Raw genomic sequence first — 18,255 nt, forward strand, 5'->3', positions numbered from 1 at the left:
TCCTGGTCCCCAGATGCTACTGTTTTCTCCTCTAAGGTTACCTTCCATTTTTCTGTATGCATTCTGTATGTCCTTACTTCTGTACATATTATCTTCTCCCATTAGAATATAAGCTCCTTGAAGTCAGGGATTTTTCCTTTTTAAAGCCAATGGTAAAAGTTTAATAATGGCTTGTTGATTGAGTCCATTATGACTCTTAATGTTCACTGCTATTTTTTCTAAGATCTTAAAAACCATATATTTAGTGCACCTTTAAAGAATTTGGCCAGGAATTAAACTAAGAACTACTTGACTATACATTTTATAATCTATGCTTTTCATTTTTCTGCAACTTGGGATATTTTTCTCACTTCAGGTCTTCTGGAGTCTCTCCTGTTGTCCATGATTGTCCAGGTGTTTTTTTGATCATCTTCCCATTCTTCTTGAAAGAGAAGGTAGAAGAGAAACAAAAGTTGAGTAGTTCTGCCTTCTCACTGTCATTTGCTAACACTATACAATCTGCCCCAAGCAGTGGAACCATCCCCTTCTTTATTTTTTTAGCTCCAAACTTTAAAAATCCTTTTTTTGATTACTCCACCATTTTAAAGTGACTCAGTTTGCTTAGTGCTTTGACCTTCTTTTAACTATTTTTCTAAGTCCATGCCACATATATTAATTCTTGGTTATGTTCCCTTCTTTTCATGAGGTGTAGTCCTGGACTCCTGGACTTTCTTTTGGTTCTTTGCAATCTGATTTAATGAGAGATCTCCCTGGGAAGCCACATCACAATGGATTCTTTAGCTGTCTCTTGCCTTCATTAACTATTGGGATTATTGGTGACTGCAGTCAGAATTTTACTTTCAAAAGCCTTCACTCCCTCTTTTTCTTTAGAGTCTCTGACCACAAGCTCATACCTACTTTTCCTGATTTTTTGGGGGGAAATTTGCTTTTCTAACATCAACAGTACCTTTCTGATTGTGCCTAGTGTTCCCTTCGTTTCATATTATGAACTCTGCTGTCACAGTCACTTCCATAGCATGAGCCTTCTTTGCTGGTTGAAAATCTGGAGTAGTAGTTTATGATTATTCTTCTGCCTGGATCGTAGACTTTAGAGTTGAAAGAGATGTTAGAAATCATCTAGTTTAATCTCTCCATTTTGCAGAAGAGGAAATAGAAGCCCAGAGAATGACTTTTCCCAGGGTGAGTGTCAGAACCAGCTAGAACTAGGTGAGTTTACACCTAGTCGAACAACTTTACTCAAAGAGTATTAATTAATGGGGCCAAGAAAGAAATCTCCAGAGAAAGACAGAGCCATAAGATTCCACCCTTGTCTTTGTTCTCTTAAGTGTTTTTAATCGGTGACTGGGGTGAAATCATAGGAAGCATGCACAAGAATTTTATAGTTGACACAAAGCTGGGAAGAATAGCTAATATGTTAGATGACAGAATCAGGATTCACAAAGATCTCAATAGGCTGGGTCAAAGCCAACAAGATGAAATTTAACAAGAATACATTTAAAGTCCTGCACTAAGTTTCCCCCCCGAGCCCCTTAAATGCACAAGTACAGACATGACTTGACTGTAGTTTACGATAAAAAGATCTAGGGCGTTGACATTAAGCTTAATATGAGCTGATAGTGTGACAAAGTTGCTAAAAAATGTCGCTTCAATCCAAGGCTCCATTAATAGAAAACACAATGTCCAGAGCACAGGAAGTAATAGTCCAGCTCAATTTTGTGTTCATCAGACCACATCTGGAATAATGTACCCATCCATGGGTAGTAATCTTTATGTCAACCACTGACAGGTTAAGTGTGTCCAAAGGAGGACAGCCAGGATAGTGACAGGTCTGGAAATCATGTCTTCTAGGATGAGGTGAGTCATTTGCATATCTTAGGCAAGGTTTGAAAATTGCTCCTCCTGTGTGTCCGCTGGAGTCTTTGAGCCTTCATTCTATCACACTTATCAAAAAGTAAATACCTTCATGTCATGCAGAGAAGAATTTTCTGGCATTAAAATATGCATGTCTATAAAAAGGTTTCGCATTGTGCTCCACTGTGCATTCTAACTCTAGGTAGCTGCTCATCTTACATTTAAGGAACTAAGTAAACTAAAGATAGTTTGCCTGGGGGAAAAAGACTCGAGGGATTATGACACTATTTGTCACATGGGAGAATAAAGAGAATTGTTCCAGAAGGCAGTGCCAGGACCAAAAGGTGGAAGTTTTAGGGGGAGACATTTTGGCTTTATACAAGGAAGAATTTCTAACAGGGTTGCCTAAGTGGAATGTGTTTACTTGTGAAGTCGTTCATTCCTCAGTGCTGGAGATGTTTAAACAAAAGACAAATGGCCATTTGTACTGGCTATTGTAGGAGGGATTCTTATATTAGGAGAGAGGCTGGACCAGTTGACTCTAATGGTTTCTTCCAACTCTGAGAGTCTATGATGCTAACTCCTGAATCCCAGAAAGTTTCCTGGTCAGAATGATCTCTACTTGACTTCTCCTTTTACATGTTTCTGTATTTGTATAATTGTGACTAGAGCTCAGCAGCTGTTCTTCCCAGTCACAGCAGGATGTGATATGCTCAGAGTACATAATATATTGTGTCATATTAAATAAGGAAACTCTCTCCTTGGCAGATTCTGCTTCTGGTGTGAGTAGATGGAAAGATTATTCTTGCATGATTTTCAATTCTCTTCTTTTCATTAAGCCTCTCACACTATCATCAAACATATTTTTTCAGTATGAGGTTATTTATTTGTCAGTCCAGTTAATCAGTTGGCTGTCCCTGAAGAGGGTTAAATATCCTTCTTGTTAAGTTGGTGTGAAGTTTGTCTCTCGCATTTTCTGTCCACTCAGGAAATTAATTTTAGATCCTACTGAGGAGCCAGAATGAACTGACAGGTTGTGTGTCACATAAGTCAATAAGTATTCAGCTACTCAATAAACATTTATAAAGTACCTACTATGTGTCAGGCACTGTGCTAAGTGGTGGGGATACAAAGAAAGGCAAAAGAGTTCCTGCTCTCAAGGAGTTCACAGTCTAATGGGGGAATAACATGCAAACAATTATGTACAATCAAAATATATGGGTGGTAGATCTTGAGTGTGGTAATGCTTGTTGTCATGGGAAGGTAGCTCACCAAACCTCACACTTCCTCTGGAGAGGAAGGGAGTTACCCAATCCTATGTTGGCACTATGGGGCAAAGCTCTGTTTTCTCCACACTAGTTGCAGCTCGTGTGTTTACTTACCACGTAATCTATCTGATTTAAGTTTTCTTATATCTAAATGAGGTTAAGATAAGATCTCTTTTCCCAACCACTGGTCAGCAGCAAAGTTCTAGTGGTTCGCAAAATTTTTGCTGCCAAAGACCTTTACTTCTTAAAAAATGCTTCACCTTCTCATTTTTGCTCAAGTCCCACCACACTGAGGCTGTGCAAGGCTAGTCCAAGGAGGGAATTTAGGTATTTTATTATTCTTCAGGATAGGAAGGAAAACTGGATTAGATTGTCCTTACCGTACCTCCCAGCTCCAATATCCTAGTTCTATTACTTGATATCCCAAGAATAAGCTCCTTTCTAGGTGTTAGGGGAGGAAGGAATCAGGGACATCCATGGAAAAAGTCTGGCAAAGGAAAAGTATTCATGACTTAGCCTCATAGATAGGATAGGGTGAGAGAGCAGGCACCAGGACTGATCCAGGCAGTAGCACAAAGAGTTTGAACTAACAGAACTGATGGGATGAAAGTTATCCACTTTTAATAGCTTATTCAATATCTCACTTTCTTAAGGAACACATTTATTTGTTTGAGACTAAGCCTCTGGAAAATGACACCATTTATCTTTTCTTACAGAGGTAAGAGCTAAGAAATGGCAGTAGCTGGGGAAAGTTTGATTAGAATAGTAATGGGAATCCAGCCCTTTTTCTTTTATCTGGTTTGTACACACTGTTGCCTCTGGACCAAGTGGTGGCAGTCAGGATATTAGAAGTTCTCTTTGTCCCAGGCACTTTGTCATCCCCAAGAGCAGGAGGGAGGGTTCTCAGGCAGTATTATAGGCTGTTGTTCAAGCTCTTCTTCAGTGGGCTCAGAGACAGGCAGGTGCAGAGGCCCCTCAGTAACTCCAAATAAGTCTTAAACTGCCTTCTTTGTCATGGACATCCCTAGCTGAGAAAAGAAAAAAAAAGCAAAGACCCACAAAGCCAATTATACCGATAAGGACGTCACTCCCCACTCTCCTCTGAGACTCATATCAGATATTTCCTGGGCTTCTGTTGAAATATCAGGTGACATCATCTCGAGTCTGCTACATTACAGCCAAAGATAGGCTCTGATTGAAGCTGTCACCTACTCTTAAAATCCCCCGGGTTTATGAATGACTCAGACGTAGAGCTGCCACACCGTGGATAACTGAACCACAGTAATAAGTCCCAGCGTCCTTTACTGTCGCCTTGAAAATTTTAAGTGTGAAGAAATTGTTGTCAGAATCTATGTTCCCTAAGAAATTTCTCTGGAAACCAGGACCATATTTGTCCTTGTCTTGATATACAAAAGTCAAGGAGTTATCCCAGTTTTTCTTGTACCAGGTCATATGATGGCTTTTCATGTCTCCTCCTTTCAGGGTGCATTGTAAGGTGATGGCCCTTCCAACATATACAGTTAAGGTTTGGTTTGGTTGCTCTACCTGGATATTTGATGTGACTTCTGGAAGAAAAAAAACCCAAGTTATAAAGACTTTAAGGAATCTCTGCTTAAAGGAGAGGCTGGATGCACAGAACCAGCCCCATAGGGAGGGATAGCTCCCATCTCATCTTCTCCAGAGAGTATTCCAATTGGCAGTACATACCCTAGGAGAATGGGAGCCTAGGAGGCTTTGGTGCTGCGTTGCTGTTGGATCTCTCCTGTGTTCTTACCTGCATAAAAGAAGGTGAGGCAGGCAAAGGGCCAGACCCACTTCATGGCTTCAGTGAAGAGTAGAATGAATCAAGCAGTGTGTGAAGCCCTTTCTTGGTCTCACCTGAAGGAGCCAGCCTGGATTAACAGGTGTTCTGACTGACTCTTGAGAAGTGACTTGTCAGTTATAGAGGGAGTATGGTGGCTGCCACTTCCTCAAGAGGTAGCTGATAAGAATATTTCCTGGGCAGTCCTAGGGTATAGATATAAAAAGAGAGGTAAGCAGATTTAGGTCAGACATAGCTTCAGCATTTCCTATGCTCCACAGTGTGGTGTATTGGCAACAATGCAAGCTTTTAGAGTCAAAAGATCTGCTGTAGTGCAAAAAGTACTGGATTTAGTCACGAGGACCTGGGTGTGAATCCAGACCTCTCACTTACTTATTCCATGGCTCAGAAAAGTGAAGTTGGCCCAAATGCTGGTTCATGTGTGACCTTGAACATATTACAGTTTCTCTGTGTCTCAGTTTTCTCCTCTCTAAAATTAAGCCTACATGGTCTTTAAGGTCTCTTCCAGCTTTTAATATGATGACAAGGAAACCTCTTCCCCCCTGCCCTGCCCCAATTTTGAAAGTTGACTTAATTCCCATTTTATTGTTTTTTAGTGGAAAAAGTAATGGACCAGAAATCAAAAGCTCTAGGTATGTGGCTTTGGACAAATCACTTGAGGGATCCATGCCTTGTTTCCCTATCTGTAAAATGGGAATAAAAATGCCCACCCTACATAACTAAGAGTTTTATTGTGAAGATAAAATACAATTACGAATGTGATGGTGCCTTTAAAAAATATAAAATGCTATATAAAAGCAATATATCTGTCTTTTAAAGCCTTCCTAATCTGTCTGCTACCTACCTTTGTAGGCTTATTATTCTCCATCATTTTCTAGTCAACCTAGCTTGTTTACAGTTGTATGTACACAACATTCTCTCTCTTATCTTCATGCCTTTGAACAGGCTGACCCCCTCCCCCAGGCTGGGATACACTCATTTCTCATTTCTATCTTGTAGAATCTCTAGCTTTCTTCAGAGCTTAGCTCAGAACCCAGCTCCTATAGGAAGCCATTTCTAATTCCCTTTAATTGTTAGTGCTTTCCAATAGAATTTACTTGGCATGCAGTTTATATTTTCTTTTGTACATATTTCTCCCCCAATAGGGTATAAGCTCTTTGAAATCAGGGACTATTTTGCCATTATCATAGCATTTAGAACAATGATTGGCACACAGTTAACACTTAATAAATGCTTGTTAAATGAATGAATTACCATTTTATGTTAATATTTAATTTATCATGATTGTTAGATTCACCTGAGGAGTTCCTTAGAGGGAAAGGAATTATTGACATACATAATCACGGAACAGTCCTGAACAAGTCAGCAAATATACATGAAAAAATTGAATCATTTGAGGATAACTTTTTCCTTTACTCCTCATGATTTCTTTTTTAGCAGGGATGTTTCAACCAGATGTCAAGGGAACGTGTCCTTCACTTTCCAAACTCTATACCTTTGTTCATAATGTTCTTTATGCCTGGAATGTTCTCCTTTCTCACTTCTGGGAGGTGAAATACTACTTATCTTTCAACACTTCCTATTTTGCCCTTCTCCATTAACTCCTTATTCCATATCTTTTGGCACTCATGGGAAGGAAAGAAGAAATGAAGGAAATAAGTACCTACTGTATTCCAGCCACTATGTCATTTGATCGTGAAAATAACCTTAGGAAGTAAGTTCTATTATTATCCCCATTTTATAGTTGGGGAAACTGAGGCAGGCAGAAGTTAGTTGACTTGCCCATTGTCACACAGCTAGTATCTGAGGCCAGATTTCAACTTAGATCTTCTTGACTCCAGGCTCAACAATCTGTCCACCGTGCCAAGTGGTGATCTATGTCATGAGGCAGCAGGATCTAGCTCACAAGGTCATAGTGAAGCTTTGCAAATCTTAGGTTTTTATATAAATATGAGTTAGCATCCTATTGCTTTGAGCTTTCTGTGTGTATGTTGTTTTCCCAATTAGACTGCATCCTTTCTCTTATTTTTGGTTTTTTCATTAATAAATTTATTTTTTTTATTTTTAGTTTACAACACTCAATTCCACAAGTTTTTGGGTTCCAGATTTTCTCTCCCTCCCTCTTCTCCCCGCTCCCCACAAGATGGCATATAATCCAACGTAGGTTCTACATATACCTTCACATTGAACTTATTTATGTAATAGTCTAGTTGTAAAGAAGAATTATAACCAGTGGAATGAATCATGAGAAAGAAGAAACGAAACCAAAAAAGAAGGAAAAAAAGAGAGCAAATAGTTTGCCTCAATCTATATTCAGACTCCATAATTCTTTCCTGGATGTGCATAGCCTTTTCCATCTTGAGTCTTTTGGAGCTGTCTTTGCACCTTGCATTGATGAGAGGAGGCAGATCTAAGACTTCATCCTTTTAAACGAAGATTCTCAAAGGTCTAATTCTTTTGTCATTTCCTGCCTCCTTTTGCACCCCTCCAATATTACATAATATAGCATGGCACAGTATATGGTATTGTACATAGTAAGTCCTAAGTTGATTATTTACTGAATAACCAGTCAATCAGCAAACATTTATTGAACACCTACTGTGTGCCAGGTACTATGCTAAGTGCTGGGAATATAAAAAGACAAATTACAGTCTTTGCCTTTGAGGAGGTTACAATCCAATAAGGGAGACAACATATATAGATACATGTATCTACATATATATCAAGCTGTATGCAGAATAAATAGGAAATAATTATCCAAGAAAGGCACTAGAATTAAGAGGGATTGGGGAAGCCTTCTGGAAAAAGGTGGAATTTTATTGAGACTTAAAGGAAGCCAGGGAAATCAGCAGGTATTGCTGAGGAAGGAGATCATTTCAGGCACGGGGGACAGTGAGAGAAAATGCTTGAAACCAAGAGATGAAGTGTCTTCTTTGTGGAACAGCTAGGAGGTCAGTGTCACTGGAATCGAAGAATATGTGTTGGGGCATAAGGTATAAGAAGACCGGAAAGTAGGAGAGGGCTAGATGATAAGGGACTTTGAATGCCAAACAACATTTTATATTTGATCCTAAAGGCAATAGGGAGCCACTGGAGTTTACTGAGTAGATGGGTGTGTGTGTGTGTGTGTGTGTGTGTGTGTGTGTGTGATATGATCGAACCTGTGCTTTAGGAAAATCAATTTAATGGTTTGTAATAACTTACATTTACTTAATGTGTAAGGTTGATCCCTATAAACACCCTATGAAGTAGTAGGTATTCACTATTCACTATTCACAGATGAGGAAATGGAATTTCGGAGAGCTGAAGTGAATCCAAATTCTGCCCAGAATTGCTAGATAAACTCAGGTCTAGGATTGTAGAACACAATATTTTGGTCTGTATTAGTGGCACTAAGAATATATAAAGGATTGGACCAACCAGTCCATTGATGTTGGCCCCAAAGGTTCCAAAGCAAATCAGTTTTCATTAATCAATCATTTGGGCTCTGTCCTGAATGCATATAAACATTTTTTGGGGGGAATTATCTTATTTTGTCAGCCCAGACCACTTCTAGGGGTAGGGGGACTGTGAATATTTTCTACTCTACAAAATAGATATAGATTCATAAATTCTAGAACTTTTGAGTTGTATGGGACCAACTTATCCAACACTCTCTGGGGTCCACCTTAATCCAAATGGTATCTCAGGGTAGGGGCACTTAAAGGACTATAGGTTTATAGGAGCATAGATTTAAATCTGAAAGAAGACTCAGAGGCCATGTAGTCCCAGAAGCCATGTACCAACTCCTTCAGTTTATAGACGTGGAGACTGAGGCCCAGACAGGTTGAGTGACTTGCCCAAGGTCACACAGGTAGTAAAGGGGAGAAACTCTGAGCAAATTCCCAATATCTGGGAGCCTCGGGGTCTATACAGGCCAAGAAGCCTTGACCAAGAAACGGGACCTGGCACCCACCACTATTAGTACTGAAACAGTCTTCACTTCCTGGGTTTATATGTTTTGGAGGTATAGAAAGAAGGAAAATGAACCTGTCTTGTTCCCATAAGTCTTGTTCCCATAGCAACAGTGAGACTTTAGTCAGCTTGCTATGTTTTCTACTTTGCCTGGATAAAGTGAGGGAAGTTAGAGCCTTGAGACAATTCCCTGCCTGAGGTCAGGTAACCAGAGGGTGACCAGAAGAGGATAATTTTGAAGGCCTGGACTGGACCATCCCTCTTAGGCAAGACCCAGTGAACTGAACAGCCTCAAGAATGTCTGGAATGATTCTCTGACAGAGAAATCTATGTGCTGAATCCAATCAGTATGGAAGCTTTGTGGGAGGTCAGTAGCAAGTATTAACAGCAAGTGAGGACATTTTTTGTCCTTCAGTAAAAGATTGTCTTTGGAAGCATGGGGTAGAATGATAGTTACATTTCCTCTTGGTGTACCTGGGATGTAGAAAAAATATACAGAAAGAAGGAAGTAGACAAGGATCAGGTCAGATCACTCTGTATTTTTTGGCCCCTTGCTTTGTACCTGGTATTGTACTGTTCCCATCTAATAGAATCTGCTATCCCCAGAAATTTATCATCAGTTATGTCTGTCAGTCAGCCATCAAGCATTTAGTAAGGCTGGGGACTTTGCGCAGCCCTTCCTCACTTAAATCCAATTCACTTGCAAGTCATGGCATCACCTCCCTAATGTCATGGTCTTCTTCAAGAATGAAGGACAAACAACACAAAAATATTAAGCACTTACTGTGTGCCAGGCACAATGTTTAATGCTAGGGTTACAAAGGAAGACAAAAAACACACATGTTGTCTTCAAGAAGCTCACATAATAATGGAGGGGGCAACATGTGAACCACTACATGCTAGATACATAGAGAGTAGAGTGAAGGTATGTAAACAAGAGTGTGGGAGCTATAGGCTGAGAAGTAGCCTGGCAGAGGCTTCTTTCTGATTAGAAGTTTGAGAGTCTATTCACATTTGATTATAAGAACACATCTGAAACTCCAGTTTTCTGCTTGGTGTTATTTGGGAAATATATCTGAATTTACAAAAGAAAAATCCTTCACTTGTTATATCTATTATTTGAACATCTTAAGCTGCCAAGTCTGATTCAGATGGGTACCTCTCTGTCCATTAGCTAATGTATTTCTTTTCCACCTGCCCCATTTCTGATTTCTAGTCTGCCATCAGTTTTGGTCGTTGGTTCTAAAGAAGGACCAACATCCATAGGCATGTGTAACTTGTAACAGTCACTGAGGAGTGGTGATAGATATTTATGAAGGAAAAAGAAACTATGCTTAACTTCCTGTCACTTTGGAGAGATATCTTTAGTTATAGCATCAGTTGCTGGGAGTACGAGACATCCTTTTGATAAGTATATGCTTTATTCTCTCCCATCAGACTGGCTTGTGCTTAGAATACTTAGGCAAGTAAGAGTTCTCTTCTATTCTTCTGTTCCTCTGGAGCTTCTGGACCTAAATGGATGTTTTAAAGTAAACACAAGGCAATTTTGGAAATCAATGAGGAAGGTTAATAGGCGCCGAGGAAAATTATAGTGCATTTATCTCTAAATCATCCCAATGGCTGGCATCCCAGCTGCAACATACATACAGCTGTATCAAACAAGGAAGAGGCTGCTGAAGAAAATTGGAAAAGGGCTCTGCTAGAATTTCTTGGATTCTAATTTTGCTGATGTCACTTTTGGGGACTTGGTTGAAGAAATCTGTAAGGTATTCCATGTTTTTATCGCAATTCAAAGCTCTATTGGAAACCTTCCCTGGTTATCCACAAACATCATATAATTCAGCACAACAGGCTTTTAACCATACCTTCCACTCAATGGCTTTTCTGGATTAATTGCCATCATACAAGGTGTCCCAAAAGTCTTAGTGCCATTTTAAGATATGAAAGCTGAAATGTTAAGGCTTCAAAATTTACTACTAAAAATTAAAGCTTTAATAGCACTTTAAAATAGCACTAAAACTTCTGGGATACCCAGTATACTTCTGTTGACTCTATGTGTCTCTGTCGTTTTTTAGATTATAAGCTTCTTGGGAAAGGAGTTATTCTTTAACGTATACCTTAGCAGCTTTATACATTGCCATGAATCCTGTGGATGGGCAAAAGAAATTTCTCCTGATTTTTCCCTTGAGAGGCAGAATTATGGAGTAGAGAGAGCTCTGGAGTTGGAGCTCTTTTTAGTCCTCAGAGACAAGAAACCTGGGTTCAAATCCTGACTGTGATACTAACTACATTTCCCTGGACAAGCACCCAAGGTTTTCTGAGCCTCAATTTCCTAATCAATAAAATGGAGGTAATATTTTTACTGCTTACTTCACACATTTGTAAACCATAAAATGCTAGGACATATGAGTTATTATTTCCCTTTCTTTCATCCCATGTCGTCCTATGATATGGGGATGACTGCTACTCAGTTATGCTTGAAGGAGGTTTTAAGGACTCACCTAGGAAGGGGATGAACTGGATAATCTCTAAGGTCCCTTTCAATAATTTTATGATTATGGAGGAATTGGAGGAATTAGTAACAAAATGTTTCCTCCATAAATATTTCACTGATCTCCTGGGTAGAAATGATCTTTACCATATAGCATTTTGTAACTTGTACTCTTATTACATTATATTTTGGTCTGCATATGGTTTTTGTAGAGTAGTACACCTTTGTGTATTCAGGGGTTTTCTGGTAAATGTTTAACAATCAGATCTCAGGGCAAAAAATATGCGTACATGATGCTCTTTTAAGTTTAATCTGCATTTAAAACATTTTCTCCATCACTTTATTAAGTCCAGACAATCCACAAAATAATAAAACAAGCCTTAATTTATCACATTGATTGATTTCCAAGGTACAAATGCTCACATTGAAAACTTAACCATTGGATTTCCAGAGCCTGTCAAAGTTTGCTCCTGCATACCCCTGAATGTGTATGTGTCACATCAGCTCTCATGGGTTGTAAGCTCTGTGGAGACAGGGATCAATTCTTAATTGTTTTTTATCTCTCTTAGTTTTCTATCCCAGTGTTTTGTACATGGTAGATGCTTAATAAGTGGTTGCTAGATAAAAGAATTAATACATATTTTAAAGTAGGAGCAAGCAAAGAGTCTTGCCTTGTAGAACAAAGATCCACATGTTGATATCTCTCAGATAACATTGTTCCCTCTGCCACCTTTACCTAGGCTTTTAAACGAGGGTGATTTTATGAAATATGAACAATCATTTCTTTTACTACATCTCTCAACACATAGTCATAGGTGGCAGAATTGGTGACATGGGCCTCAAAAAGGGTCAAGTTGTGTTTTCTGTGTTGTTTGTGGCATGGAACCTGTTTTTAAACTTGGGCTTTACTGAGGACTTGCTAAGGACAGACTTGAAGACTCCAGTGGATTCTTGTTAGTACCAGAACAGAGCCTGGTGACTGGAGTTGTAGGTTGCATTCTAAGGTAACTGAGTCATCCATTTGCACTATCACTTCCTTCTCAAGCTGTGTTACAGACTGACCCTGGAGGTACCCTGCAGGAGAGTAAAACAGAAAGAACTGCCAGTTAGTTCGTGGAACCAAGCAGACTATTGCAAGAAAGCAAATCTAAATGTGCTGTGGTCCCATTAATTCAAATTCTTAAATTGCAAGCCCTTGAATCAAAAAAGGTTCATTGCCTTCTTTCTAAACCCCAGCCAAGGCTTTTTGGAACTCCCAACCACCATAGTGGTTGCTTAGTTGGAAACGAGTCCAACAGATCCCAGAATTTATTGATAAGCAAGAAAGCTTGTGGTCTGCAGGGGCACTGAGGTTTCTTTTGAACTCATCAGACCAGGTCTGCAGGAGTAGGACTGGCAGGAGAAGGGAAGGCATAGTACCAGAGAGAAGGGAAGGAGTCCTCACTTGTTTTCCATAGTTTCGTTAGTTTCAATTGTTCACAGTAATGGTTATTACTTCCTTTGGGTTTTCTTGAATGAAAAGAGGTGTAAGTGTGTTTTTAAAAGGCCTTCACCTAATAACAAATTCATTTGGAAGAACAAAAAGTCAAGCATATCAAAAAACACTAATAAAAAATGTAAAGGAAGGAAGTAGCAGTACCAGCTCTTAAACTATATTATAAGGTAGTAATTATTAAAACTACCTGGTACTGGCTAAGAAATAGAGAGGTAGATCAATGGAACAGAATAGACATATAATTTATAGCAGCAAATAAATATAGCAAATACAGCAGCAAATAAATATAGTGACCTTGCATTTGACACATGTAAAGACTTAAAATTTTGGAATAAAAATTCATTATTTGGCAAAAATTGTTGGGAAAACTGGAAAGCAGTATGGCAGAAATTTGGCATAGACCAATATCTTACGCTATTTACCAAGATAAGGTCAAAATGGATACATGACCTAGATGTAAAGAGATATTACAAGAAAATTTGAAGAACATGGAACATATTACTTCTCAGACCTATGGATAGGTGAACAATTTATGAATAAACAAGATATAAAGAGCAGAGTGAAGTATAAAATGGATAATTTAGATTACATTAAATTAAAAAGTTTTTTTGGGATAAAACAAATGTAGCCAATTTCAGAAGCAAAGCGAAAATTGGGGAAACAATTTTTATAGATAGCTTCTCAGATAAAGGTCTCATATCTCTCATATATAAAGAACATTATAAAATTTATACAAATATAAGTCATTTCCCAATTGATAAATGATCAAAAGATACGAACAGGCATTTTTTAGTTACAGAAATTAAAAAAATTTATAGTCATATGAAAAAGGCTCTAAATCATTATTGATTAGAGAAATGCAAATTAAAACAACCTTGAGCTATCATTTTATACCTATCAAATTGGCTAAAATTATTGAAGGGGAAAGTGACAAATGTTGGAGGGGAATGTGTAAAAATTAGGACACTAATTAATTGTTGTTGGAATTGTGAGCTGATCCAACCATTTTGGAGAACGATCTGGAATTATGCCCAAAGAGTCATAAAATTTCCTGTACCCTTTGACTCCACAGTACCACTACTAGGTCTATTTCTAAAGATGACTAGGGAAAAAGGAAAAGAACCTATATATTCTAAAATACTTAAAACAGTTCTCTTTGTGGTGGCAAATTGTGGGGATGCCTGTCACTTGGGGAATGGCCGAACAAATTGTGGTGTATTATTGTGATGGAATGCTGCTGTTATAAGAAACGATGAACTTGATGACCTTAGAAAAACATGGATTGAAATCATGAAATAATGAAGAATGAAATAAGAATATCGAAGAGAACATTGTATACAGTAACAGCAATATTGTTTTAAAAACAAATTGAAGCGACTAAGTCATTTTGACTACCATAAATACCCAAGTTAACAAGAAAGGACAAGTGAAGGAGAACATTATCTGCATCCAGAGAAAGAACCGATAAATGGAAGTATGTATGGAATGAGTTTACGTATATAGACATATTTGTATCTAATGGTAGACATCTCTAAGGCAGGAGAGGAAAGAAAAAATTTACCTAATAACTTTATTATATATTTAAAAGGAATAGCAAGCTGTACATAATAGATTTGCAGTTTTATGTGCAATCATTTTTTTTTATTATACTATGTTTTGGAAATGCTTGTTTTATCCCATAAATTAAAAAAAAAGGGCCTGCGCCTACTTTCCTATGTCTCATCCCCAGCTCTGAGCTCGATGGTACCATAGGAAACTCTGAGACTGAGATTGGTCTCTGTATGTTTATCAGGTGATGCTTAATTTAAATCATAATCTCTTAGGTTGTGTAGAGGATTTATGATATTATGGGCACTAAATAGACCCTTTAAAAAATCAGAATTCTGATTTCATTAGCTTAGGGAGCTCCCCGGGTGGCACCTTCCCCTATCCACACAAGTCAGCATTTACTCTCCAAATGAAAGTCTTAGAGAATTCCCTGGGGACTATGATGTTGAGTGACTTACCTAGGGGCACAGAATGGCATACAGGAAAGGCAAGACCTGAATCCAAGTCTTCCTGGCTCCCAGGTCAGCTCTCTACCCACTAGATCACGTGGCCTGTAATCTATGCATTTATTATTCTGTTAATGAACAAAAGTCACCACTGGGAAACAGAACAGTAATCTAGAAACAGTTCCAGTTGACTTTAGGTCAGTTCTAAGTGCCCTGTTAGAATTTATTCCATTAGTCTCCCCATTTATAGCTAGGGACTCAGAGGAATCCTATTTCAGCACTTCACAAATGTACTCTGTTTATGACAGGCCCTTAGAAAGCCATTCCCTCTATTTTCTTTTTTTGTGCCTTGAGCCACTGGCAGCCAGTGGGGGGAAAAAAAACTCTAGTTAAAGTTGAATTTCCTTCCTATCCCTCTTTCAGTTTCAACTGAGATTTTCATCATAAGCAGAAGAGTTTGGATTCTTTCCAGTTTAATCCAGTTCAGACAAGCATTATTGGCTTAACACAGTGCTTGGCACATAGTAGGCACTTATTAAATGTTGTTGTCTTGGCTTATTCAGTACCTGCTATGTGCTAGAACCTGGAGATATGTAGAAAAGATGGAAACGAGTCCTTTAAGAGCTCATATTCTGCAGAGAAGTATTGCTAGGGGATACAACAATAAACACCATCAAATCTTTCTCGAAGCAACAAGGTAGCAAGCACAGTGTATCGAGCACCAGAGAAACCTGTGTCCAAATCCAGCCTCAGATGCTTACTAGCTGTGTAACTGTAGGCAAGTCACTTAACCTATATTTGCCTCAGTTTTCTGATCTATAAAGTGGGGATAACAATAACATACCTTGGAAGGTTGTTTCCAGGATCAAATAAGACAATAAAGTGCTTAGCACAATGCCTGACACAGAGTAAATGCTATATACATGTTAGCTATTATTAGCTATTAGGGGATGAGCATTGGGCCTGGAGTCAGCAAGACCTGAGTTTCTGAGTACAGATATTTACTAGCTCTGTGATATTTACTAATTCTGTTCAAGTCATTTAACTTCTATTTGCTTCTTTTTCCTCAACTGTAAACAGTAACATCTACTTTCAGGGTTGTTGTGAGGATATTGCTAAAATTATGCCTAGCACAGAGTAGGTGCTTCATAAATGCTTGTTTCCTTCCTTCCTCAAGGCTCACCCAGAGCTAAAGTAGGGACGTCTATAGAAATCACTGACTTGTTGATTTCAACCTTTTGAGGTTGAATAGATCTTTATTTGGCTCTCTGCAATAAAGACCCAGTTCGCTGTTCTTTAATTTGTATGTGTGTCATATTCCTCTGTTACACTGTGGGACCAGAATGACATTTCCATCTATCAGATCTCCAGGTAACTTTGGAGACTAAGGGGAGAAATTCAAATGTTTCAACAGCAATTTTTAAACTTCTGATGGCTTAAGGACATCAACATTAGGAGGTATAACTAGCTGACTGACATTTGTATAGATTAAAATATTCAACAAGAGAAACTTTAGCTTTAAGGTGAATTCTATTTAACTTAATTCAGGAGACACTTATTGAGCACCTACTATGTGCAATGTACTGTGCTAGGCTCTGGGGATTGACCAGACAAATGAATAAATAATACTTTTTGGGGGGAGTGTTCTTTTATTTGCATCATTATATCCAGTGTCTAATACATAGTAGCCATTTAAAATACCAGAGCCTATCAAAGTTGGCAGAGATCTCAGAGTCCAATGTTTCTCAAACTTTCTGTTCTCAGCTCCCCTTTATACTATTAAAAATTATTGAGGACCCCAAAGAGCATTTTATGAGTTAAGTCTATTGATATTTACTGTATTTGAAATTAAATCATATTAGAAATTAAAATACCTTAGTATTATTATGAAAATACTTTGGACCTCATGGACCCCTGAAGGATTCTGGTGACCCCCCCAGTGGGGTCCTTGAACCCCACTCTGAGATCACTGATCCAGTCCAAAAGGTATCTAGCTATGAATTCTGACTCTGACACCTACTAGTTGTGGGCAAATTATTTAACTTTTTCCATATGTAAAATAGATTTATTACCTGTACTATCAACTTCACAGGACTCTTGTGAGGCAAATTTTTTTAACCCTTGAAGTGCTATATAAATGTGAGCTGTTGTTATCTTTACTGTTGCTGTTGGTACTGTTAGCAAAGCTCTCTGCTATAACTTGTCCGACAAGTGATCATCAGATCTCTTCCTTAAGATCTCTAGGGGCTGGCAGTTTTCTATTTCCTAAGGCAGCCCAATTGTTAGTAAGTTTTTTTCTTAAATTAAACCCCAATCTGCCTCTTTGTAATGTTCAGCTATTGCTCCTAGTTATTCCTTATTGGATCAAGCAAAATCAATTGAATGCCATTTCACAAACTGAACTCTCTCCCCTCCCTAACCACCACCCCAATAGGATGTAAGCTCTTCAATGTCAGGGACCATTTCATTTTTGTCATTTCATTTTTAGCACATAGCATTGGGCCTGGCAGATAGTAAGTGCTCTAGAAACATTTATTGAATTGAAATGATTGAATTTTATTCTATAAGATAGCCCTTTAAATACTTGAAGAGAGTTGTCATATTCTTTTTAAGTCTTTTGCAGCCTAACTTCTTCTTGTTCCTTCAGCTTATTGGTACATAGAGAAGCATGGTGCAGTCTAGAGGGCACTCGACTTGGAGTCTGGAAGAAATGGGTTCAAATCCTCTCTCAGATCTTTATTGACTCTGGGCAAGTTATGACACTTCTCTCTGTCTCAGTTTCCTCCTTTGAAAAATGATGGGATTAGACTCAATGGTCTTGAAGTTCCCTCCCATTTCCAAATCTGTTTTTGAGTTTCCTTTCCATCTCCATTGACCACCACGTACATGCTTCAACTTGTCAGTGTTGTTCCTAACAGGCAACATTTAGCATTGAAAGCAAAATGACTCCAAATACAATTTGACAGTGACAGAATACAGCTTGGTTTCAATTTATGACAAAATTATAGAATACATTATTAAAAGGATGGATTATGAGCATTTAGAAATAGAAGCAATAATCACTATGAGTTCAGAGAACAACTCATTGTCAATTTCAATGAAAAGTCCTCTTCATCAGATTCTCCCTTCTTCAGGTAAACATATTCTTCTCATTTCTCATTAGATGCATTTTAGTCTTTGTCGAGAATTCTCATTTCTAAGCACTGATCTGGAAGTCCAGATCTCATTTTCTGACACCATCTTCATAACCAGCTGTTCATTTCTTCAAATAGTTGTTGAATGAAACGGAAAGTTTGAAACAGCACAGGCCCCGTTTGGGTTATGTTGGTTCATTCTCTGAGTTGCTGGGTTTTCTTTGTTTTGCATCACACTTGAAGCAT

At 38.4% G+C, this 18,255-nt stretch overlaps 1 protein-coding gene and 1 gene segment (V, D, J or C); both read right to left on the reverse strand.

The window, feature by feature from the left end:
• LOC118830157 overlaps positions 1 to 4,939 on the reverse strand; it is a 126,349-nt gene extending 121,410 nt beyond the window's left edge. The window contains 2 exon segments of the C gene segment in view: positions 4,380 to 4,684; positions 4,894 to 4,939. Coding sequence covers positions 4,380 to 4,684; positions 4,894 to 4,939 — 351 coding nt within the window.
• LOC118830158 (T cell receptor alpha chain MC.7.G5-like) overlaps positions 1 to 18,255 on the reverse strand; it is a 528,438-nt gene that overhangs the window by 244,440 nt on the left and 265,743 nt on the right. The window lies entirely within an intron of this gene.

Source organism: Trichosurus vulpecula, chromosome 8, assembly GCF_011100635.1.
Source record: "Trichosurus vulpecula isolate mTriVul1 chromosome 8, mTriVul1.pri, whole genome shotgun sequence".
NCBI classification, from domain to species: domain Eukaryota; kingdom Metazoa; phylum Chordata; class Mammalia; order Diprotodontia; family Phalangeridae; genus Trichosurus; species Trichosurus vulpecula.